Source organism: Orbicella faveolata, unplaced genomic scaffold (assembly GCF_042242905.1).
Source record: "Orbicella faveolata isolate gen_17 unplaced genomic scaffold, um_ofav_v1 contig_46, whole genome shotgun sequence".
NCBI classification, from domain to species: domain Eukaryota; kingdom Metazoa; phylum Cnidaria; class Anthozoa; order Scleractinia; family Merulinidae; genus Orbicella; species Orbicella faveolata.
The window spans coordinates 8,731,547-8,756,881 of record NW_028301576.1 but is presented as its reverse complement, the minus strand read 5'-3'; the positions used below and the strand labels follow the sequence as shown (position 1 = coordinate 8,756,881).

Here is a 25,335-nt window from a genome sequence, read left to right as displayed (position 1 = left end):
AGTCTTGTACAAGTGGTTTCTCGTAACTGCCTTCAAGTTTACAACAGTGTTATACAGCTCCAGGAGAGTTCAAATCAAATGGCTTCCCGCAAGTTAGGCATTGATTCTTGCCACCTCTTGTCGTGCCACTTCACCTAAGCTTAAACTTGTTTCATTGTAGGGAACACAAATATAATAAAGGAACGAATGTTATCCCAGGAATATTGAACACAAAAAGGTTAACTACGATCAGAAAGAAAGGCAATTAAATTTCAGATACCGTAGCGATACGCGCGGGTTTTCCTTGATCTGACACGCCAATAGTAAGGGTGTAGGAGAATGTTTGCTGACGTTCAAGGTTTTTGCGAGTTCTGATCATGGCTGTATGTGAATCCAGTGAAAAATCACCTAAGAAAGAATGATACAATTATTTATTATGACAAAGTACAAGAATCGTTAAAAAACATAAGAAAAACAAAAAAAAACTTAAAACTTGATTCCATGAGACTCACTCCCAGTGTTCCCAGAAATCAGTTCGTAAACCAATTCGCTGTTGCTTCCTGCATCCGGGTCAATGGCCACCGCTGCAATGACGTCACTGTTGGCTTTGGCGCCTTCGGATATTTTAACGCTGTAACCATTTGGCGGGAACAACGGTGTGTTGTCATTTATATCAACAATAAGCACACGTACCTGAAAGATGGACCCGTAGAGAGAAATGAGGGGAACTGGAACGAGCCAACATAATGTAACCAAACCACAAGGACGAGTTCAGTGGAAGATAAAAGAACTGTTAAAAGCTAAGAGGGATTCCGTTCAAAGTTCGAATAATAAGTGCGATAATTATTTACTAAAGATTTTCTCATAGCACGGTAACATTTTCAATACTATTTGAAACATCTCACTTTAACCTCCCTCATTTCTCTGAGTGACCCCGCGGTTAAGTTCCCAAGTATTCTCCAGATAGTTAAAGTCAAACCTCATAAGAAGGCTCAAAGCGTGCGTTATTGTGTTTTGAACTCAAATGTAACGTCCGTTTTAGTTAAAATATGGATAACATCAGATTCAATTTTTCAGCTTGAGAGTCTCCTTCAGTTCTCCTTAACTGTATTCAAAATGTTAAGTTACCATGCTATGAAGTGTTTTTTTGGCAACATTACTTTTACCCTTATTGGTAGATTACTGACCAAGAAAGTCTCAACACTAGGGAGGATTAAACTCTGATCTTTGTTCTAAAAGACAGCCCCAGAATTCAGTTTAACAAGAAGATCGTTAAGCATTTCCATTTCAACGCTCCTTTAAACAAATTAGCAATTGTTTGATAATCACCGTGGCTGTAGTCCGCTGTGTTGGTGAGCCATGGTCAGTGGCTTCTACCATAAATGTATACACTCCTCTTCCATCTGCATCAACTGCTAACCCAGGCGCCTCGCGGTCAAGGTCTTTCCTTGTTGTGATTACACCCTAAGTTTGAGATATCACAATTTCTTAACAGAAAAGCAGGAAAGCAAATATAGCGTCAGAGAGAAAAAATAGGGGTGTGGGGTGGGTAGAGTTCGTGTTGCATTGTTGAGATCGAAAAGCCACTCCCATAATTATAGTATAAGTGAATATGTGGCATCTGTAATATGATGTAGTAGTTGTTACAGTGCGAACCAAAACAGTGTAAGTATTTGTGGATTGTTATTACGTCGTTAAGGAAATCCATATGGAATGAATGAATTGGAAACCGTCGGATTCAACAAAACTGTTTTTGTTTTGCACACACGACTGACGTTAATAATGCTATCTTTTTGCAATCGATTTTGGATCTTAGTGTATCTTACCGTATCACCATCAATTTGAAATACATCCCCTAAGTTTCCTCCACTGATCGAGTATGTAATAAGCTTGTTATTTCCATCATCCTTGTCAGTAGCATTTACTTGTATCACGTGTATTCCTGCCGTGGAATTCCCTTCCGTTAGAATCACTGTCATCGTAGGAGGCGTGAATTCTGGAGCATTGTCGTTAATGTCAGTCACGTGAACAGTGACTTCTTTGCGACCCTGTTGATTAAAAAAGAGTTAGAGTCAACACATATTATCTTGTTTCTATACTCTATCTGGTCATTGGTCAGAACTGGTCACATGGAACATCCACCGCGAAGAAAGCATGGCGAACGGCATTCGGCGTTAACTGGTTATAGTAAAGGGAAAAAAAAAACACTGAAGAGAAAAACTAACCTTGTTTGTTTGTAATCTATTTGCAACCTAGTTTAGATTACTACCATCAACCCTTCGTTATGACAATACTTTTAAGTTATGTAGAAAGAGGGTACTTTCAATTTAGCAGGAAATTCGGTGCAAGAGAGAGCACACAGGCAAGCTAATAATTTCTCTTAGATTCAATTCTCGTGTTATGGACGAAACGTGAGTTCAGGAAGGTCATCTGCTCTGCGATTGCATTTTTTAAAATTTCCTGGAGTAAAAGCTGTGTCTAAATAAAAGTATCCGCTGAAAATTACAAACTATAACCACTTCGTCTCGAAATAATGAAAAAAAGTATTTTTTATCATAAATATATAGATATATAGACACCTGTCCGTCTCCTGTATCTGTTGCCACAGCAGTCATTTGGTAAACACTTTTTTCTTCTCTGTCTAGAGGTGACGGGCTTGTCCTGATATCTCCTGTGTTGGCGTCAACTGTGAACTTGCCGTCTGACCCTGTGGACAGTAAAAGTGCCAAGAACTTTAAATTTTGTCTATTACAGGAGAGACCCCAAAACTCCTAAACGGTTACTCACGTCGATATAAATAATACAATTTAAGGGAAGACGGAAACTGCAGTTTCAAATTTGTTCATTTACTTCTTACATGAAGGGAAAGCACATCGCTCACACTTAGCTAATTATGTTTCCAATGCATTTACGTGGTCAAAAAGTAGAGACAGGACGGTTTATTTAACTCTGTCAGTTTAATGCAATTCGTGGAGTTCTTTGTAATGGGTTTTTCAATAAACAGTGGTGGCCGTAATTACCTTCAAGAGTGTATATAATCTTGGCATTGTCGCCGAGATCAGCATCAGTCGCCGAAACACGAAGAACAAAGAGTCCACCAGGAGAATTCTGAAAACAATTCCACAGGATTGTTATCATAAATGAACGTTGTTCTATAAATCATTAGCTAGGATCAAGTTACTTCGGATGTTGTTGACCTGCTCCCTAGAGAAACCACTAATATCTTTAAGGTTGCTCTCAGAAGGACACAAGAGGGTAAAAGGAAGAGAGGCCGTTCCACAACCGGCTGGAGAAAGACTTCAGGAGCTTCAGGCCCTAAACCTTAACTAGGAGCAACCCGCACGGCTTGCAAGGAACCGACAGAGATGGGGAACATTTAGAGTTCACTGATGAAAACAAAAAACTTAAAGTTTACTTCAGGCACATCTGCTGAGTATTGTAAGGAGGAGTTGAATTCCGGATCACGATCATTGACATCTGTCAGTCGTATTTCCAGCATAACGCTACTGTTATGGAGACCGTCTGAGACTTGCACCTGCAAATGTTATAGAGATGCGGTCAACACGGAAACAAAGAGTGGATGAACAAACAAACGACCAAAAATTTCAGCTGTATTGTCTTTATTTCACCTGACGACTGACAAACAAGGACCCAAATTTTGTATTTAAACAAAGAGGTGTGCCACTCACAACTAGTTTGTAGAGGTCCTTGGTCTCTCTATCCAACACATTTTTCACAGTTACAACTCCTAAGTATTTTCCATCCGTTTTGACAGTCTTAATGTTCAAGTGATCGTCTGGGTCACCGCTAGCGATGCTATACGTGAGCTGCAAGGAACCAAATAGTGAAAACATTACAAGATGTCGAAATAAAGAAAGGCAATTTTTCCATACCCCATTCCCACCTCGTCTGTATTCCGAGGTTCTGATAATCAGTTTAGACAAAAACACCTTTGTCTGCTACAAGTAAAGACTTAAGAGTGTCTTAACTTGCTAGAAACCAAAAAAGGCTGAAGCGCACTCCTTCGACTTCACTTCCTAGCTTGTTGAAGCTTAGGCTTATCATGCTTCATATATTATCTTCCGTGGGGGTTAATTTGTAGCCCAGTGCAATTGATTGTATACTTGTTCAACACGAACGTTATTAAGTACTATGTCACACATAATAATTCAGGAGACGTCAACGATGTGTCTGCACTTTAACTTCTTAGTTTTAGGGGTGCAACATGCTTATTTTAGCACATATAAATCAAACTGTATCAATAAAACAGAGACAGATACCAACGACGCGCGCTACAGGTCAAGTTTGGTGAACGTTTAAAATAAAAACAAATGGGGTTTTGCATACACAAATCGTCATTCGTTGGGTAACTAGCTGCTGTCGAGAGGTTATTTTGGAAGCTGGGAGGAGTTTCAGTGCCCGTTGCCGTTGTGGAGAGGTGGCTGATGCAGAGAGGTTAAAATAAGAGTGAATACAAAAACTGTCCACCGGGAACGAAAAAAGTGGCCGTTGTAGAGAGTTGGCATTTAGTGGAGGTTCGACTGTAGAAGAAAGCCAAAGATCTGAAGTATATATTACCACTGTGTTCTCAGCACTGTCCATATCAGTTGCTTGCACTGTTGTGACAGTTGAACCTACAGGACTGTCTTCTTTTACTTCACTCTGATAATCCTGGAACTGAAAAACTGGAGTGCGATCATTGACATCTCTGAGTAGAACGGTAACCTAAAGAAAAAAAAACTGTTAAAGGAGAATTAAACCTTGAATGAAAAAGCCGACGAAAACGGCCTGAGGAACCTTGGTAGCACTTGTGACATCATCGGGCTTGTCCCGACAGAATATGTTTTCAACAGGAGTTGGTAATGGGGAGAAAATATTCTCAAAATGGTATGCTTAAATGAATGTAATGGTATTAATATGATTAGAGATACACTGATTAAATTTACGAACTTGTACCGTTGAAACCAAGAGATCATCGTCTCTTGTTGAAACTGATCGAAAACCTTGACGTTTCTCGCATTACTGACCGATGTTTCGCCGTATCTTGGAGGATTTCCGTTGTCTGTTGCTGTGACACGTAGCGTATAGTTTGGTATAATTTCTCTGTCCAGTGGCTTCTGTACTACGATTTTTCCCTGTTAAAGTGAAAGAAACAATGGAAGATTAAACAAATCAAGATTGTGTGGGTTGTATCCCTGTCACGTGGCACTTTTTCTTGATGAAAAACGACGTTCGACTAAAGTTGTTTCATTTCTTCCCTGGGGGGACTCCAATATGAAAAGATCGGGATGCTCTTCGGAAAATTTGAATCAAACCCCTAAAGGAGACCAATCTAGCCATGGCTCGAGCTTTATGTGACCCCTAAAAGATACCAATTAAAACGAAATAGGTTCAATTACCAGGAAAATGAGCCCCCGCTTGTAGACCGAACTCGAGAGACAGGTGGAAATCGAGCTTCAAAACGGAAATAAGAGCGTTTTTATTATCATTTCTTCGAGTACACCCTGAAAGATACTTTGACAGCCGACTGAAATAGAGGTGTTTTGTCATCAACACTCTAAGTGAGACCAGAATCCTTGATTTATACCCATAAGCGAGACGACGAGCATCCACGACCTCTTCATCTGAGAGTTCCCTTCGTGTTCATTTCATTCACATTTCTAAGCTTTCCAGCCTAAAACAGCCTCCTGAGTAGTTGAGGAACAAAGGTCAATTCTTGCGATCGGAGTTTCTGACGATGAAGATTTTTATCAACTGCTGCAAGAAAACAAGAAAAGGTAAAGAACATCTTACTGAGGTATGGAAAATCTTAAACTGTCCGTGTGGATCACCAGCAGAGATGTTATATCCAATGCGGGAACCTGTGGCCGAGTCTCGCTCGGTTGCCTTGACCTGTACCACGTGACCACCTATCGTTTCATTTTCCCAAACCTCCACACTGTACATAGCTTGCTCAAACTTGGGATTGTTGTCATTTTCATCCACAACAGTGATGTTTACATGAAGTGTGGAGCTGTTAAGCGGTGGATTCCCATGATCCATCGCTACGACATAAAATGTGTAACTAGACAACAGAAGGAGAAGAAAAGTAACATTTAGTTCAATTTTCCGTTTAACAGAACCTCACTCTAGCATGATGTCTCTGAGATAAAGCGCTTCTAAGTGTGAGTTCATCCAAAACATGAAAGATAATCAGACAGGGAAATGTAAACCTCTTACCAGCCTCGTCTACTCGGTCTGTACTGAAAGTTACCGACCGAGGTTCTGCTCCTATAGCTCAACATGAAGCTGAAGCGCGGGCCATAAACTCAACCGGAAAAACCGAGGATCCGCAATGCACAATAGAGGCCGAGAAGATGAAGTTAGGGATATATTTGCTATACCTCAGCTGGGTGTTTGACGGGTTCGGGAAACCATTTCTCAAGCTGTTAGCAGGTTTTAATGCATGTCGTCAACACTGATGTTAAGAAAACACGTTTAAATTTGCCGTGAATGTGTAAGAAAATGTGGTCATAAATCACGAGACATTCTGGGGACTAACCAGCGATCTGGGACCTATTTATTTACGGCGAACGTTAATTTAGGCGTATGTTATGTTAGGTCATGTTATATTATGCAATATGATTCTCTGTAAACTACTTTGTTCCGAAAAGGCGCGATCGTTGAGTCCATAACTAACTATTAACAAAAACGTTCTCGCTTACTTCTGTTGCTCCTCATAGTCCAGCTTTCCCACTGTAGTTATAACTCCTGTCTGTGGGTTGATTGCAAACTTTCCCTCTGAGGAGTACCCAAAGTAGATGACAATTTTATTACTACCAACATCCGGGTCATCAGCTATCAACGTATAGACAGGCATCCCGGGAAGAGCAGATTCACTAATAGGAATGTTCAGTGTCAGCTCGCGAAAAGAAGGCGGGTTGTCATTAGCATCAGCTATGTTAATATCAACTTCAACGCTTGTCGATTTTGGGTCACCTGAGAAAGAAGAAAAAAGCTTTGGTCAGTATATAGTTTATACTTGCATTGTAGTTATGTGAACAAAGCAGCTGCAAAAATGAAGCCTGAAAACAAATTAAACTTGAGCGGAATTTAAGCGTGATTTATAAATAAAAAATCAACAAGAAAATTGTGTTTTTTCTTTTTTTCTTACGAGCACAAGTAGTAGAAAAACTATTGTGGGAACAAAATTTGTGCTTTCTCTTGGAGTTCTGAATTGCTCCAAGGCTACATAACAACATTCAAGAGAAAACAACAAAAAGATACCTGCTCGATCTTCAGCGGTTATCGTTAGCTCGTAGGCGTCTTTTGTTTCTCTGTCTAACTTCTTAGCAACCAGTATAACTCCAGATGAGTTGATCGCAAATACATTACCCACATTACCACCTGCACCCAACAAAACAAAAAGACATACCATGAAAGTTTCTTTGGAATCAAATCAATAACCATGTTTCCGTTTATTTTCTTTGAATCAAATAAGGACAGGATCTTTTAGACTGAGAAAAAACTTGTGAGAAGTGCCGTTGCTGTTTAGATGATAGTAAATTCAATGCATCCTTCACTAAGACAAAAAAGAAACCCAAGCTATTCGCTATTAAGGCGATTGCATAGAAACGTGAGACTCTTTTCTAAGCAACCTTCGGGGCGTGAGCCGATTAAATTATGATTGGACGAGAAAAGTCAGGTTCTCTTCAGCAGTTATACGAGTGCTTGGCAGCAAAGGCATATTTTCATTAATTAAACATTACTACGGACATGACGAAGTAAAAGCTTTTTTTTCAAATATTTTTCAATTCTTGCCAATTCATGTACACTTAATTTTGTAATCTGCTACTATAGAAAACACAAAACTTTTAGCGCTTTTTCTATCCTCCATCGACTCTCTAAACTTCTTTTTTTTTTTTTTTTACAATTAGCGGTTTGCTCTCGTAGTGGCGACAGATTCATGTCCACAAAACTTTTCCATATATAGTATTAGTTAACAATTAAAAACGAAACTGTAGTAGAGTTTCAATGACTTGATTACAGACCTGTGATAGAGTAAATAATTGCTCCTGCCAGTCCCTCATCGTCATCCACAGCATGAACCACAATAACAACCGTATTTATTTCACTGTCCTCTCTCACCTCAGCCAAATAAGTGAATTTATCAAACCGAGGGGCGTTGTCGTTGATGTCGGACACGGTTATATTGACAAAGGCCGTGGAGGACTGGGGCACAGGATACCCATGATCCCTTGCTGTCACGGTCAATGAATAACCATTGGGTTTGGCTTCGCGGTCAACTTTAGCCATGATGCTGATAACACCTACACAAAAATGGAAACAACAGTGTCATAAAGTCTGCATACGAGAGCCAAGTGGCCCATTAGGTCTGAGTGTATCACTGCTTTCAGTAGCATGAAGCGAGTAGGAGTACTTCCACTCCCCCCCGGATGGAATGCTTGTCCATTGCGGCGTCACCCCCTACCCCTTCCTCCCCATCCCCCTCTCGTTCCACCAGCATTAAATTCGCCGGTACTCATTTATACACGGTCCTGGGTGGAGAGAGGCACTGTGAGAGTAAAGTGTCTTGCCCAAGAAGACTACACAATGTCCACGGCCAGGGCTCGAACTGGATCCGGAGGTAGGCGGACTAACCTTATAACCCACTGCGTCTCCCCAAACATACCAGTTGTAAATTATGCTAATAGTTATTGCTTGAAATTATACTCCAGAAAATAAACAAAGGCGGTCTCTTTTGCTTATTAATCGAAATGCCACATTTCATGATACACATAGAGATTTTGCGTCCATTATGGAGTGAAAGCAATTTATTAACCATCTTCTGTCCGGGGTTTTCCCTTTTGTCGCTATGGCAGTCTCGACTAGTCGACTTCGTGTTAGATTTCATGAACGTAAAAAAACGTTGAAAAGTTCAGGTTGTAATATTTCAAAATGACAGCGAAGGCAATACATCGCTTAATTTGACTCTTATCCAAAAATTACTTTTTTTACTGTATTTAAATATTTACAATTTAGTGTGGACGTAACTCACCTGAAGTCTTGTTGATAGCAAAAACCCCGTCCCCTCCCATAAGAGTGAAGACGACATCGCCGTTGCCACCGTGATCCGGGTCATCAGCTAATACCCGGATGATGGATGACGCAACAGTTGCATTCTCGCTGATGGCCACTTGGTACACAGACTCAGTGAACTGGGGAGAGTTGTCATTTTCATCTTCAACTTCGACCTCTAATGACACAGTGGTGCTCTGTAAGAGTAACGTCACACTGGTTAAAAATTTGTTTTGGTCTAAAACAAGGGTGCTTTCCATTTTGCCAAAAATTCCGGAAATTTTTGTCAGAAGTCAAATGTAAAGGTCGTTTCGGTTCGTTCCGACCGGAAAATTCGAACCGGTCGGACCGAAATTTGCCGTTCCATTTTGACAAACAGGTTCATTGCACTACTTCTCTTGAGTAGATTTAAAATTCGGGAAAGGAACAAAAAATGGTAAGAGCCATTCCTCTTGGTTGGCCGGTTTGATCAGAAAATGCCGTTCCATTTTCCTCGGGATTCTCTGACCATGGTAATCACCCAAAGAACCACGTAATCAACACATTCTCACTATCAACAGGTCAGTTTAGGTCCAATATGGTATATTGGTGCCAATAATAAACTCCAGTTTGTTTAGTATATGTAGAGGGAAACAATTCTGCAAATCGGGCTCTATTCTACCCCAGCTGTATGATGAGGCGGCTAGTCTATAGGAGGTCTCTTACCAAACAACTTAACACGGCGACAATTAACGCGCGCTTGTCTGATCGTTTGGCCATTTGATCGAAACTCCAAGCACACCAAACACGAAGACACCGGCGCGGCGTGATTTCTTAATTAGGTTGGTACTGTGACAAAAAGCTAAGAGCATAACTTTTTCTCTTCTTTCGACTATTTTCTTTTTGTCAGCTTTCCGTAATATCCAATACTCCTTAGCATATCCTTATTTTTCAATGAAACTCTACGCATTCACGTAACATGCCTTTAAAGGAATAACTGATAAGCTTTACTCTTATCTTTCACAGCTTTCAAACCAACGGCAGCTACTTGTAAAATAATATACTTTTACTGAAGTTTACGTATTATCTATCACACGCTATCAGATTCGCGAGTAGGTCTAGACCATTTGGACCTAATATGCGCAAGGAAAAGTGACGTGGGAACAATATTGTGCAGACTGCGTCCGATTCTGGGAAAGGTGAAGCAAAAGTCGATCATTGACAATGAAATACCACTATGCTGTGACACTTTCCGAACTTTATTTTTCACCATTACACAATTCGCGAGTTTCGTTCTCTATATATAGCCTTCTTACAAGTCTGACAGTACAAGATCCAGTATCTGATACTGAAAATTCTAGTATTCAGTATGAGCTTCAGTCTTAGCGTACTCAGAGAAACCAATATTTGGATACTAGCACTGTAACAACTGTTCGCAAATATCAAACAACCCGGTAAATAATCAGTTACCTTTGCAGCCTCTCCTCCTCCGTCAGTGGCTTGCACGGTCAGATGGTAATGAGCCTGCTCCTCCCTGTCCAGCGGTTGGGTTGTGTAAAGGACGCCGGTAGATGAGTTAATCGCAAACATGTCAGTATTTACGGTGAATGTAACCTGGCTGTTGGGGCCATGATCGGCATCTTCAACTGTCAGCTGTATAACACAGAGACGCACAGATAAGGGACATGCGCATAAGGTGTAGCAAAATATGCAAGAAATGCCAGGTTCAAAATCCTCAATAAAACCTCTACAAAGCTGTTCACGTAACCAAGCAATTTAGGTACCTAAACGGGTTTTACAGGTGATGAAGACAGCATCCCAAGATTTGAATTTTGTCACTCAGTGACAGTTTGCAAAAGAGAAGTTCTTGGATATAGCGATCAATTAACAAGAATTAATTTGACATAGCTTGGTAGAATCGTAGTCTGCGAATACAGTAGCGCTTCGGCCAGGAATGGTGTGGCTCGTCTGTATTCGGCGATCAGAAACAAATAATTTCTGGCGAAAGAAGGGACGAGAATTCTTCATCTAAAGTGAGCTATAATTACAGATAACTGGATCGTTTGCATAATCAACTGGGCATCAGAGACGTCAATTACAGCTGACATCTTTGAACCGTAAGGGGGAATGTACCTACCCGTAGGACACTTTGACCAGAGGGCAAATTCTCTCTTACACTTGCAACATAAGAGTTTGGTATGATGATTGGAGAATTATCATTCACATCAACGATGTTTATTGTCACTTGTACAGTGTTTTGCAGGGAAGGATGTCCTCCTGAAAAAAAAAAAAAAAAAGAATTCGGCCAATAAGAAGGGGACTTATCTAAGTCTCTTGCAGATATCAAATTCAATCATTCATTTTAAAAATTCCTATAAACGCGAACTCTTATCACATTTTTTGTTTGTGGGCATATCTATAAGATAATCCAATCAAAGTATAATTTTGTTTTTATGTCAGCTTTAATTATCGATAAGTTCATAAAAACTTCTCACCGTCTTTAGCCTGAACTCCAAGTATAAACTGATTAACGTTTTCTCGGTCCAGGTCCCTAGCGACTTTGATTTCTCCAGTACTCTCATTTATGGTGAATGCATTCTGTAAGTTTCCACTGACAATGCTGTATGATACTTGACTGTTGGAACCTCCATCGCTGTCATCTGCTTCAACCTATAAACAAGGATTATACGAGCGCACTGTAAATTTTAAGCAGGAAAAAAGCACACTGGTCGGTAACTCGGGTTACGGGTTCTGATTGGTCTATTGAAGTAGTTTGAGAGAACGCACATCCTCAAGATGGCGGCCATTTAGACAAACGGCCAGACAAAACCTGTTATGCATGTGTGAATGTGAATATCATCAGCCAAATAAAAAAAAAGAATTGCAATACAAAGCGTCACTAGTCAGTCAATCAAGTAAATTCCTCATAAAACATATAATCTAATGTATCAACCACAATATTTACCTGCAATGTAACAAATCCAACATCGGAATGCTCTGGGAGATCCGCCACGTAATTTGTCTGTCTAAATACTGGAGGATTATCATTGATATCCAGGACTTCTATTTCCACGACGGTTGAATTATATCGAGGGTGATCTGGATCTAGATCCATAGCTTGCACCTCGAAACTGTAGTTTGCTTGAGTTTCTCGATCCAGTTCACCAACAGCAGTTATTACACCGTCGTCTGAGATTGCGAAATTGTCCATGTACTGGGGATAGCTTGGCATTTCTTTACCAGTGACATGCCCTAAAAAGTGTACAAATGATAAAAAAATAACAACTACTAACTATAAACTATAAACTTAAACAACAATCGCTAACTACATGTACTAGGTTTCCACTAACTTTGCTGCAAACAGTCGCGAATGATGGAACAATTTAGATAAGTCATCGAGGGAGATATATTCTCCTATTACTATACTTTTCTATTTGATTGTGTTAATTTTACTAGATTCATGATATATATAGTTGTATAGTATATATATGTATTTATATATTGTTTTAGTTTTGTTACTTGTAATTTTTGTTGGAGGAACATTCTGTAAAGGGCTCTCGGGTTAAGTAGGTTTCCTCAAAACAGATTTACTCTACTAAAAAATATTGACCAATCTTAGCCTGCATTCAGACGTCTACAGGAGCCCATCGCATCTACCATTTTACTTCAACGTCTATACCCAGGCTAACCAAACTGATTTCGTCGTAAAATAATAACTAATAAAACTAACAGTTATCGATACTCACGAGAAATTTTATACGAATGTAGCACCTCAGCGTCTGTAAGGCGCTTGCGCCAAATGAGAAGATCGCTGACCGACAAATTACCGTAATGGTCAAGACTTTCAGCGTTATATTTCCCGACAGTCAGTTGGGTGAAAATGTCACTTGCACGTGTGATGTCCTCTGGGGCCTGGGTAGATGTGATCAGCTGTCCGTTTTGAAAGTAACGCAATCCAGCTTCAACACCCCACGTGAATGCGAAGTAAAACCACTCCTGTGAATTTCGAAATATACAATACACAAAAAGAAGATAAAATAATTCTTCGAGAAGTTTATGATGGCTTTTAATCGTTCTGTATGTGTGTGATCATCTAGGCCGTTTCCAAATGCAGTGGCTGAGGCTGGGTGGCGCTCAACTTCAGATCTGTAACCTGAAGTGGTTAGAAGTTTGTGAAACTCCCCCTAGCAATTTAGACTGCAAAATATGGTCCCCTTTTCTTGTTTGCCTGACGTGACTACGATGCGTGACGTGCGTATGCGTGACGCGCGTGTATTTGTGACGTAAGTATGCACGAAGCTTTTCGAATACGATGACATGAAGATAATAATGTGATTTCCCTTCCCTTAGTTTTCCTCAACCACAATACCTAAATGACCGGTTATTATTGCGTTTTCAATTTCCTCCGGTGTAGTGTGCACGGAGTCTAATAAAATAGGAGCTCGTGATCTCCAAAGGATTAACTAGATGGTGGGTATTTAACTGGCACTAGACTAAACAAGAGTTACCTTTGGTATATCGTTCACTTTTAGGCTCCATTCTTTTGTTGAAGTTTCCAAGATAAGCTTGAAATCACCAGCAGCTGACTCGCGATAAAAATCAAACCCTGTGGCAAACCTTGATGCTCCTCCAGATGAGATAATGGACTGACCCGATGTAAACTTCATCCATAAGGCCAGTGATAACCCTTCAATGCACAGAGTCGGATTACTGATGCAGTCATCTGAGAAAATAAATATCAGATATTTTTCTGGTTTGAAACAAGAAAATTTATCTTTAATCTTCCCTTATTGCTATCCCCTCGGCAAATTAAAAGGCTTTACAATACATGTATTATAATTTCAAAATTGTTATATGTTTCAGTACAAATGCAAAGAGCAACAATTCCGAATTTTGTCTCGAAAACCTCGAAGACGGTCGACGATCGCCCTCCCGCGTATTCCGAAGATTGCCGAAGACTACAATCTTATGGTGCGTGATATTTATAACGTACCACTGTACATAAAATGACAATTGCTGTTACGCATTCCCTGAACATTAAAGCAAAAACAGATTTGAGGCTGATATTGTCAAATAACAGTCTACAAACTTTCTTGGCTTCTTAAATAGGTGATGTTTGAGTCCTCATAAATGGTGATAGTTTGCAAGTGTTCATAAGTCTGCCCGCAACAGGGCTATTAAATGTTGAACTGCGGGTACAACGAAATGCGTGAAATCTCCTGAAATCGGCGATTCCACGAAATGCGTGAGATCTCGTGAAATCTCGCGTCGGCACAACGACTCTACGAGAAAAGCTACTCGATTCGGATCTCGTATACATGCAAATTCGCATCGCATCTCTGAAATTATAATATGACCTTTCAGTGAGTCACTAATTCAGTAATTGAACGAGCGTTCTGTCTACGTGCAATAAACTAAATGAACTTATCATTGTACAATAAGTCCTTGAGCCTGTGAACGAATAGTCACTGTCAAACAGAAATGGCGCTATGATAACAACCATTTCTGATTTGCCTTTTATCTCTGTTTCCAGACGTACGAGTCCTCGAGCGAAATGTTTTCATTTGAAAATGAGATTGATTTGCATGAAGATGAACGGGCATTTGAAACAAATTTTCATGTGAATGGTTTCGTTCGATGACTATATGGTATGGTTTTCGGCACACCGAGGTAAGAGGCAACTCGGAAATGTCGGAAATAGCCTATTTCCTTTTTTCCTCGAAGATAAAAAGTTCAATTTCAGTCCCGTTCAAAAGAAGGGACGAAATAAAATAGAGCGAGATGCGTGACGGTAACACAATGCTATATTTATGAAACATCTCACAAAAACATGATTACTATTCATAACGTGCTGAAAGTGCCATAACTAGATATCTCTCACAATTAATGATTTTTAGTTTGTATATGATTCTGTAAATTTTTTTTCATGCATCTCTAACGTTTATAGGTAATAATACCTTTCTGATAATGTCTGTTTCCATCTGAAATTTTGTGAAATGATTATTTAATATACATATGCGACTTAATTCCGTTTATGTTTTTGCAGAGAGCATGGGTCATTTATTATTGATTTACGTTTATGAGCGGCTGCGTTGTTTGAAAACACAAAGATGTTGCATGACGAGTTCGAAACAGGATTCCCGTACTAAACGAAACCAAGGAGCAAATAATGAGACTGATTTCCGTGTGTCGTCAGTTCCTTTCCTTAATAAACCGCGCACTGAACGGCCAGCTAAATTGATTTTATTGCATTGAAGATACATGTAACTGAAATACAAAAGTTTTATGGCAGGACTATATCACATTTTAAAAATTAAAGAGAGAAGAAAACTGATGAGGTCAAGTTAGTGGAAGAGGGGTGTCGAATTCTAAGAGATAACCCTCAACCGTCCGGACCTCGATACAACATTGTAAACTCCGTGTAGTTATATGACTCAGGTCTGTCCGTCGCATAATTGTGGGATGTGGAAGACAAAGTATACCGTCACGCATGCGCACTGAAAATTCAAAGGTTAATCTATAAATACCTCCTCCCTGTGCTTAATTGTGAAATTAATTAGAAAACGCTGATTCACCTTCTCGGTAATACCTCTGTATTGCTTAAAGGCCGAAAAATGTCTAAAAAAAACTATTGTAATAATTATAAAATATCTAGATAGCAGCAGACATGTAAAGATTTTAAGGAAAACGACCAATTTTTTAAGTTTGCAAGACATGTTTCGACAGAGCTTCTGTCATCTTCAGTTGAATGAATGATTACAAAGCAAGTTGAATAATAAGTAGGCAAAAATGCTAATCAAGACAAATAGTAACAACAGAACGTGAAAAGGTGTAAGTTAAAAGGATAATTTTAGATTTACATGGTGTAATTGCTGATTGAGGGAAGGTAGTTCTTTTTGAATATGAATAGCCTCCTTTCATATTCAAAAAGAACTACCTTCCCTCAATCAGCAATTACACCATGTAAATCTAAAATTATCCTTTTAACTTACACCTTTTCACGTTCTGTTGTTACTATTTGTCTTGATTAGCATTTTTGCCTACTTATTATTCAACTTGCTTTGTAATCATTCATTCAACTGAAGATGACAGAAGCTCTGTCGAAACATGTCTTGCAAACTTAAAAAATTGGTCGTTTTCCTTAAAATTATAAAATAGGAACAAACCTTATAAGAAATGAACAAATCGAAAATATAATGGGTTCAACAAAAATGTATGAAAAAAAAGGCAGTCAAGTTATGGGGAAGGATAGCTCATTCATGGATAATCCTTCACCCAACGGACCACGTACTTAAAGTGTGAACTTTCAATATTTATTTGACTCTGTTTTCGCGATATTGTCATTGTGGTACATAATTCTAACCATAATTCTGTGCCTCACGCACGCGTAAGACACAACCTTTTGTATGCGATTTTGTGAACCTTTCTGGCGAGTTCTGAAATAGTTTCAACACTGAATTAGAACCTTGAAGGAGAGTCTAGTCAACCCACAAGCCACTGTCTGAATAAAGAGTCTTAGAAGGTATTTTCAATAATTTATTTTCGGTTGACTCGTAGCCTTAGGTGGTAAATAAATTTAAAGCGAAAAATTTACAAATTTCGCTTGTTATGTATTTAACTTTGTCTATTCCATGATTCAGAAAGATATATATTTTTAGATATTTCCTACTTGGCCAAAACGAAACGAACAAACGCAACAATTTGGTTCCAAGTGTGTCTCCATTCTAGTTCCGTAATATCAGTTTTAATTTATTTTCCCTGTAAAATAATTTTGGCAAACGACAACAGAACGGTTGACTAGCAAGACTCGGTGTCCACGTCTGTGCTCGAATGTACCGTTTGTTTCTAGCTATGTCTCCTTTTATGAGATCAAAACAAGCCTGTTTAAAGCTACATGTGTCATGGTTTTACATTTCGGTATCCTACGAATCATGGAAAGAAGCTACTAGAAGACTGACCTGCCTTCACGCTCTATTAAAAAATAAGCATTGTTTATAAACATTGCCGCAATTTACATTTGTTATTAACATTCGGCAACCTTTGAACAAAAGAACTCAAGAGCACCTACTTATGTCTGGGCCCGTCATAGATGACGTAATGCAAAAATATAACTATTTATCGCGTTCAGAAATTACAGAAGAGTGAAATGTTGAAGCGCGCCGTCTTAATCTTGCTTTGTTTTGGTTTCACTGAAGATCATATTGATGGCTTCATTTCCCAATAACTCGAACACATCATTGTTTATAAACATTGCCGCAATTTACATTTGTTATTAACATTTGGCAACCTTTGAACAAAAGAACTCAAGAGCACCTACTTATGTCTGGGCCCGTCATAGATGACGTAATGCAAAAATATAACTATTTATCGCGTTCAGAAATTACAGAAGAGTGAAATGTTGAAGCGCGCCGTCTTAATCTTGCTTTGTTTTGGTTTCACTGAAGATCATATTGATGGCCTCATTTCCTAATAACTCGAACACATCATTGTTTATAAACATTGCCGCAATTTACATTTGTTATTAACATTTGGCAACCTTTGAACAAAAGAACTCAAGAACACCTACTTATGTCTGGGCCCGTCATAGATGACGTAATGCAAAAATATAACTATTTATCGCGTTCAGAAATTACAGAAGAGTGAAATGTTGAAGCGCGCCGTCTTAATCTTGCTTTGTTTTGGTTTCACTGAAGATCATATTGATGGCTTCATTTCCCAATAACTCGAACACATCCGCAAATATAATAATAATAATAATTATTATTATATTATTATTATTATTATTATTATTATATTCCCAGAATTGTTGAAGAAAATGCTAACAGTCAGCGTGTAGTTTGTCATGCTTAACTGGATATTTTGTCGCCTTTCGTTTTTTTACCTAATGTTCTGATCTTAATTTTAGTACACTAAACTTAATTAACTAAGTTAACTAAGAGCTATACACACGCGATATTTGATTTCCGACAATTCGTTGATTTACTTTGAAGACTAACGAAAACTTTCCAGTACACTTGACTGAGATATAATTCATTGCATGAATGGCTCCTCTTGGTCCAGAAATACAAAGAACGCCAGATTTAAAAGTAAATGTTAAAATATTTGAAGGTCAATTTATGGCGAGAAATACCTAGGTCGTCAAAGGCAACACTCAGCCATCAGACCTTCGACTTTCCCATAACGAAGGAAGGAGTATTTAAATATGAACTTTCGGGCTTTCGCTTAATTATGGTGCATCGTTTGACACATGACTCCTCTGCGCATGAGTAATGATTAATCAGGCTATTTACTATCAAAGCAAATGACATCGATAAAACTCGATTTAAACGTTGACTGTTCTGTTGGCCTTTTTACTCCTTTCATGCATTCTAAATTAATATTCAACAAAAACAGCACTTATTTTCCCAACTGATCAAGGCGTAAAGTTTACCTTTACAATAAATCAGCACATGAACAATAATATCTTAAAATAATTATGTCAACAGGTAAATATTTAAGGTAAAATACCTTTAAAATTGCCCATAAGTATCCAGGCCTCCGGTGCTTCGAGTGACAACACGTCGCCGAGATCTGGGTCCGAGACTATTTTGGCGCCATTCTTCAGCTCTGCCTGAACACCTCCACGAATGTCCAGGACTTTACCATTCTCCTCTCGGTCTAAAGGCCAGTGATGATCACGATAGAAACCTAAAGGTGTATATCAAACAAGAGAAACCCGCCATTAAAGAAGCTGAGTCACGGTTTTCTCATTTTGACAAGTTTAGCCTGAATTTTTCAAGTTCGCTGTTTGTAGCAATCCATGCTTATCTGGTGAAGAATACAAAAGCAAAAACCGACACAACATAGAATGATTTTTTGAAGGTGTACTATATTTCGGCTGGCCAAACCAGCCTTCTTCATGTACAATGGAAGATTTTACATTGGTGCGTGTTTTTATATAGCCGATATTTACGTAATACCGGAAATACGCAAAAGTAATTGATAGTGTAAATTGAAGATAAGCATACGGTAAAATAAAATAACATGATAAAAGAACATAATAAAAGAAAACAAATGGAAACAATTAATATGTTTCTTCGCGGATGTTCAGACCATTAGGATCAATTGTTCTGCCTTTTTGAATTGAAAAAGCTTCCCTGGCCTTACGGATAGAGTCTCGGTTAGAAACGATTTTTTCGATGGGGATTAATTGCATGTCGTTAACAGTGTGGTTAGGAGAGGACAGGAAATGTTCGGCGGCTGTAGTAGGTTTAGATTTGTCGAGGAAAAGGTTGTTGTTATTCATCGTGGTAGATGCAATAATAAAGTGTATTATCGTTTGTCTCACGATGTAGTCACTTGAGATGTAGATCGCGACGTTTCGACGGCTTACTGCTAGTCTTCTTCAGGCGATAAGGTCGACTGATTGCACGGTATCATTTATATCACAAAGGTCGGCTGTGATTGGTGCATTTCGATCCTCCTATTGTTCCATTATTCCGGCGAGTAGCTGTTCCCTCAGTGGTCCGCTGTTGTACCGTTCTCCTGTTGTTGTGTTTCTTGATCGTGGGTATCCATGCTTCAGGAATTTCAATTCCACTATCCCTGTTGATGTTGTTAGAGTGAAGTCTTATGTGAATAGCTTCCTTGACCCTACGTGTGTACCAGTGAGGATCTCGATCAATAAAAGGTTTAGATTTGTTGTTAGGGTTATCTATGGTACGGCAGTGTTCATTAAATCGGTCTTTTAATCTTCGTTTCGTCTCTCCCATGTATTGTAAATTACAGCGGTTACATTGAATCATGTAGATGAGGTTTTTAGTCTCACAGGTCAGGTTGGATTTTATGGGGCGCGTTTCCCCGGTAGAAAAGAAGGTATATGTAGTAAGTCCGTGAGAAATGTAGGGACAAGTAGCACAGTTATCTGGTGAGGTTAACCAGCCTCGTTCCTTTATGGTTTATTAGTATCTCTTTGGTGCTTTCCTATCTTAGTAAACTACTATTTTTAGGCTTCCTCCAATTTAAAGATAAGTTTGTACGTTACCCAAATAACTTAAAATACCGTGACTGAACTCCTTTCTGCATGCTCGTACTCGAAAAGGATTAGGGAAATTTAACTGAATTTAATTTAAAGCCGTAAATTAAAATAACAGTGGGACGTTTTGAACAACGGACAGAAATCGCAATTCGATGTCCTTGTTTTTCCCACTCGCATCTGTTCCAGAGGCTCCGATTATCGTCGCGTCGATTGTTCAGCTCATCTGACATATACACTTCGCGTAGCTCCAACAAACACCCCGCACTTACCCCCTCCCCAGTCCTCTTACGATGTGACGACATTTGAGGATACATACACCACAACAGCACACGCCACACCGTTGCCCAGAACGTAATTTTGCAGCCACCTGAAAGCTAACCTGTTTCGCGACTTATGTTATTAATCAAACGAATTTGCCATCAACAAGATATTAATGTTTTGTACTTACTTGTTTGGTTAACGAATTCGTACTTAATTTGTCCATAAACAGAATTCATTTCATCTTGATCTTTGTCTATGGCAGTCACTTGACCAACAACTTTGCTGTTACCGGCATACATTCCCTGAAATCAAGAAAAGTAAACAAGCAAACAGCGAAAAATTCTCTCGTTAAACTTTCATGTTTAGACACTACGAGGGGAAGACAAGAAAGAAGAATTAAAACACGATGTGATGCTTACCTCTTTTACAGTAAAAAAGAACTTTTGCTGAGTAAACGAAGGAGTGTTGTCGTTAACATTTTCAAGCTCGACAATAACTGTTGTATTTCTAAAAGAAAAAAGAGTTTTGCGACAATTCATGTAACGTTCCTTGATTTAGAGATAGCAGAAGCTCACGCTGTTTCTTAGTATCATGACGAGACGATGTCTTAATGACATCACTAGTTTGCTTTTATTATGATACGGTCTGCTCCGCAGTAGATAAAATAGCAGGGGCGGATCTAGGGGGAGGGTCACAGGAGGTGGAACCTTTCTCCCCCCCCCCCCCCCCCCCCCCTCCTCTGAGATGGAGCCTTCTTCTTCGTATTCGCTTTTAAAATTTGTTTACCTCACCAGTCAGTTGCGCCATTCCTTAGCGGTGCACCCCACTAACAAAAATCCTGGATCCGCCCCTGACGTTTGTTTCATTTTACTCTCTAACTAGATTTGACATGGAGCAGAGTCTTTTTGTTGAATAGGAACCCAGTGAAGCCTTTCGTTTTTCGTTAAGTGTAGTCTTTTTTGCAGTTTTTGAACGCCAGCGGAAGTAAAGAGTGATATAAGAGGTCAAAAGGCTTAGACGAGCGATTCGTGGGCTGTATGTAGGGAAAGATTAGGGGTTAGCTGTAGCTAGCTAGGCTCTTTAGGTCTCAACTGGGCATCTTCGTGAAGAAAAAGGGGAGCTCCCCGAAACTGACGAGGAGGGCGCAGAGCTAGAACAGAAAACAACAAACTACTGACCCCGTAAGCGGTGGATGTCCTTCGTCTGTGGCGGTCAGTGTCAATGTGTATTTCTGTGGACTTTCGTCGTAATCAAACTCTTGGTAACTTGATATAACACCAGTCGAACTGTCCACCTCAAACTGAGGAGGAACCTGTCATTAGCGGAACAAACAAAGATCAGAATATTTCCTTGAGAAGCAAGTGAAAGAAAAGAACGAGAAAAACGTCAACCGTTTACGGTAGCCAAACGTTATTTCTAGAGACCTCATCATCTTCAAAGACCTTCATCAGTTGCAGTGCAAGTGAATAATAAATTACAATAACCTTAGATTCTACTTTGTTGAATCAAATTCTTTCCAAAGTTTTCAAACAGGCAAGAGCTATAAGATACGATTGAAACTTTCCTGTGATTCAAAAAATATCATTTATTTGGCTTCGTGTAAGAAATGTAACTTACAATACATTGGCTCTACAACAACAGATTTTAGAGTTAGATTTCGCAACCACAAGTCTGCTATGCTGACCAAGAAAAAGACTTGTGAGGTAGCGGTGCATTTCAACAGAACACCGCACGACTTAAACGACTTTTCTTTCCAGTGTATTGATCAAGTGCAGATAAATGCAAACAATACAAGTAACATCGAAAAGCTTTTAATCACTAAAGAGGCATATTGGAGTGCACAGTTGTTCTCTCTGGCACCTTTTGGCTTGAACAAACGTCAGGAATTCCACTCGAAAAAAAGAATAAACTACAATTAGCGCAAAAATAACTTGCAAATTTGGCGGTTATCTTAGTTCAGGTGTTCAAAGGCCCTGACCTTGGATCTTGTTAGCTTTGTTAGCGCTAGGTTTTCTCAGGGGCCCCCATCGGGGAATTTATTACATTATTGTTGTTTAAGGGCCCTGTTTAGGGCGCCTGTTGTGCCTTGCCGCGGCATAGTTTCAAGGGCTTTGTTTGGGGATTTTGGGACCGCCTTTTTTGAACATTGAATATTTTACACGCGGGTCCCTTCACACTTTCGGCTGACTCGACGAATCGCGTTACTTTTTTTATATTAATCTTATTTGTATTATATTCGATTATTTATTCTTATTTGGTTTGTGTCTTTTGAGGTTTGTACCGCATTGTCATAGTATCTCGCTTAGTAATTACCGATTGTTTATCATTGGTTAATTTTTTCGTTTTCATGTGTTACCACGCCCTGTTATGTAATCATCTTTGTAATATTATGTCATTTTTTATACTGTAAACTTATTTAAGGTTATTGTAATTTATTATTCACTTGCACTGCAACTGATGAAGGTCTTTGACCGAAACGTTTATTTTTATTAAATTTTTAAACTTTTTTTTTAGATTTCTTAGATTTTTTACTGTATATATATTTTTTTTTCGCTCGAAGTTGTCCGTCCTCGTTTTCCACAATTGCCTATATATATATATATATAAGACTCGTTTTTTATATATCAAAGGCGAGTACAAAGATTGAACGTCTTTCACAAACTAGGCTCGATACCTACAAGTTTAGCTTGCCCTGTTGTTGTGCTGTCGTGTTTTGCTTGCCTTATGTTCCGAACAATTCCAAGGCCATTTTAAGCAACTTATAAGACACGCGGTGATTTGAACGTTATTAAGACTTTGACGATGAAAACAGGATGAAGGAAATGCGCTGCAAGAGTTGGTCGGTACCAGACCCAATCGCGTAAACAAAATTCAAAATGGCCGACACGTAAACAAAGGTAAAATGCATAGAATTACGATTAGTTCGGGCCCTTGTGGGAAACTTGGTTCAACGAAATGGGGAGTTCAAGAACTCAAGGTTTGATAATGTAATGTTTGGCTAAGGCTAGGAAACGCCTTTTGGTTTGACTTTTCGGGATTTTGGAAAAACAAATCACGGGTACGCGTACGAACACTCCCAAGTCTTCATTTGATCCGGATTTGATCCTCGTGCTTTTTATTATTAATATTTTATTTTACCCTCAGTCTGCATTTTACCCCTGGTCTGCAGTCTGCAGTCTGCGTTTTACACTGCCGGAACGATATATAAACCGGTTTTAACATATAACGATTTTTGAACACGAAACAAACGCTCGATTTAGTGCACCTGGTCATTTCCTGATGTAATGGCAAAGGTCAGCTCCTTATTGCTGGAAGCATCTCTGTCACTGCTCACAGGACGCAGCACAACAGTCCCTATTAGGGCATCCTCTGGTACGGTCACGGTGTATACAGCTACAATAATACAAATGTGTTACTTGGGACGTACTCACGGTATGTAAAACAGTAATAATGTGATGAAGAACGCGTTACCAGCATTGTATTCATGGTATACATAGCAGAAATAAGGTGAGGAAGAACCCGGGGAAGAACGCGTTACCAATAACATTGTGACAGCGTACTCAGCTAGAATAAATTATTGAAGAATGAGTTACCGGTGGTGTGGTCACAGTGTACACAGCTATAACAATGCAATGAAGAATGCGTTACCAATTTTTTGTTGAGTTGAAGACTATTACGTATAATGTGCCACCAGAACTCCTAGTGACCAGGAGAAATCAAGGTCTGATCGCTCTTTAAAATATATCAGCGCGTTGTTGAGTGAACGTGACATAAGGTCACGCACACAGTTACTCCTCCCTCACCACTCTGGATCTTACTGTCTACGATCGATTCTAGTTTAGCTAAAAGATCTTACCTGATTCAAACTCTGGTGGACTGTCATTCACATCAGATACGGTAATGTTGACCTGCCAATCACCAAAGAAAACGCAAGTAAGAAAAAACGTTTTTGCCCAACGGAATGTTACCCATAAAAAAGGAACAAATTCCTGCGAGTCTGCACTCTCTTTTGAGGTTACTTATGAGTTATTTGACTCTCCAAGCCAAATTCTGGTTTTGCCAACAAATAAACTAATGCGGAGAGAGAGATATCGTTTATTCAATGAGACACACTTCTGAGAAAAAATATCGACATGATCTTGAGCTCGTTCTCCTTTCATATAAAGCGTAGTATAATACGCAATAAATAAAACAGTTATTCTTTTCTTCTTTACCTTTGTAGTGGAGTTTAAAGACAATTTGCCTTCGTCTTTTGCCATGACCTAAGAAAGATAATAACAGACTCAAATAGCTGATAGGTGATGAGACAAGTTCCCAAGGAATACCCTTAAAACTATAAGTTTAATCCAAATAAGTGAACTAGAGGCATAACGTTTGTCTTTCCTCCTCCTCCTCATTCATTTTCACTCGCTGGGCAAAAGTTTGTTTGCATATAACAACATCTCGAATCATTTCCCCCCTTTCCTCAAGTTGTCCTTTTCCCCGAAAATTTAAGTGACTCAAGTTTAGCGGAAAAAAGGTTCGCTTAAAAAGGGAAAAGAAAGCACCCCTCCCTTTCCCCTCCCCTGGTAGAGCATTTTCCATTAATATAACGGTCGATTTCGTGTTTCATTACCGTCAATAAGAATGAAGTCTCGCTTCTCGGAGGATCTCGGTCAATGGGACTCTTTACGTATATCACACCACTGAAGGTATCAATAAAGAACCTCTCAAGACTGTTACCACTGACAATGGAGTATCGCAGGCCCATGAGTTGGTCGATATCGCGATCCTGGGCCGAGACTTGTAAAATGGCTGTACCGGTGGTGATGTTCTCGAATATGTCCACTTGATACATAGAGTTGGGAAACAAGGGACTGTGGTCATTTGTGTTCTAAAAACAAAATAAGAATCGCATATTTATTTTTCAGATTATGTGTACTTAATCTCTCCCTTCATAGAAGAAAATGCATTTTCCGTAATAATTCCCAAGAACGATCACTTAAAGTTGCCTTGTCAATTTACATCAGCATAACGAAGTTAAAAAAATGACCAGAACAGAG

At 39.2% G+C, this 25,335-nt stretch overlaps 1 protein-coding gene across 1 annotated transcript in view; it reads right to left on the bottom strand.

The window, feature by feature from the left end:
- LOC110056604 (protocadherin Fat 4-like) overlaps positions 1-25,335 on the bottom strand; it is a 72,214-nt gene that overhangs the window by 32,994 nt on the left and 13,885 nt on the right. Inside the window, exons 22-50 of the mRNA XM_089278449.1 lie at positions 24,909-25,166; positions 24,508-24,555; positions 24,150-24,201; positions 23,559-23,686; positions 21,472-21,605; positions 20,713-20,800; positions 20,481-20,595; positions 18,523-18,702; positions 13,524-13,738; positions 12,762-13,011; positions 11,981-12,267; positions 11,511-11,685; positions 11,153-11,292; positions 10,486-10,668; positions 9,017-9,233; positions 8,010-8,288; positions 7,246-7,365; positions 6,684-6,957; positions 5,773-6,043; positions 5,007-5,114; positions 4,558-4,704; positions 3,669-3,806; positions 3,395-3,514; positions 3,000-3,087; positions 2,559-2,686; positions 1,806-2,027; positions 1,309-1,443; positions 492-672; positions 260-387 (exon numbers count right to left, since the gene is read on the bottom strand). Coding sequence (XP_089134575.1) covers positions 260-387; positions 492-672; positions 1,309-1,443; positions 1,806-2,027; positions 2,559-2,686; positions 3,000-3,087; positions 3,395-3,514; positions 3,669-3,806; positions 4,558-4,704; positions 5,007-5,114; positions 5,773-6,043; positions 6,684-6,957; positions 7,246-7,365; positions 8,010-8,288; positions 9,017-9,233; positions 10,486-10,668; positions 11,153-11,292; positions 11,511-11,685; positions 11,981-12,267; positions 12,762-13,011; positions 13,524-13,738; positions 18,523-18,702; positions 20,481-20,595; positions 20,713-20,800; positions 21,472-21,605; positions 23,559-23,686; positions 24,150-24,201; positions 24,508-24,555; positions 24,909-25,166 — 4,809 coding nt within the window. The remainder of the gene's footprint in view (positions 1-259; positions 388-491; positions 673-1,308; positions 1,444-1,805; positions 2,028-2,558; positions 2,687-2,999; positions 3,088-3,394; positions 3,515-3,668; positions 3,807-4,557; positions 4,705-5,006; positions 5,115-5,772; positions 6,044-6,683; positions 6,958-7,245; positions 7,366-8,009; positions 8,289-9,016; positions 9,234-10,485; positions 10,669-11,152; positions 11,293-11,510; positions 11,686-11,980; positions 12,268-12,761; positions 13,012-13,523; positions 13,739-18,522; positions 18,703-20,480; positions 20,596-20,712; positions 20,801-21,471; positions 21,606-23,558; positions 23,687-24,149; positions 24,202-24,507; positions 24,556-24,908; positions 25,167-25,335) is intronic.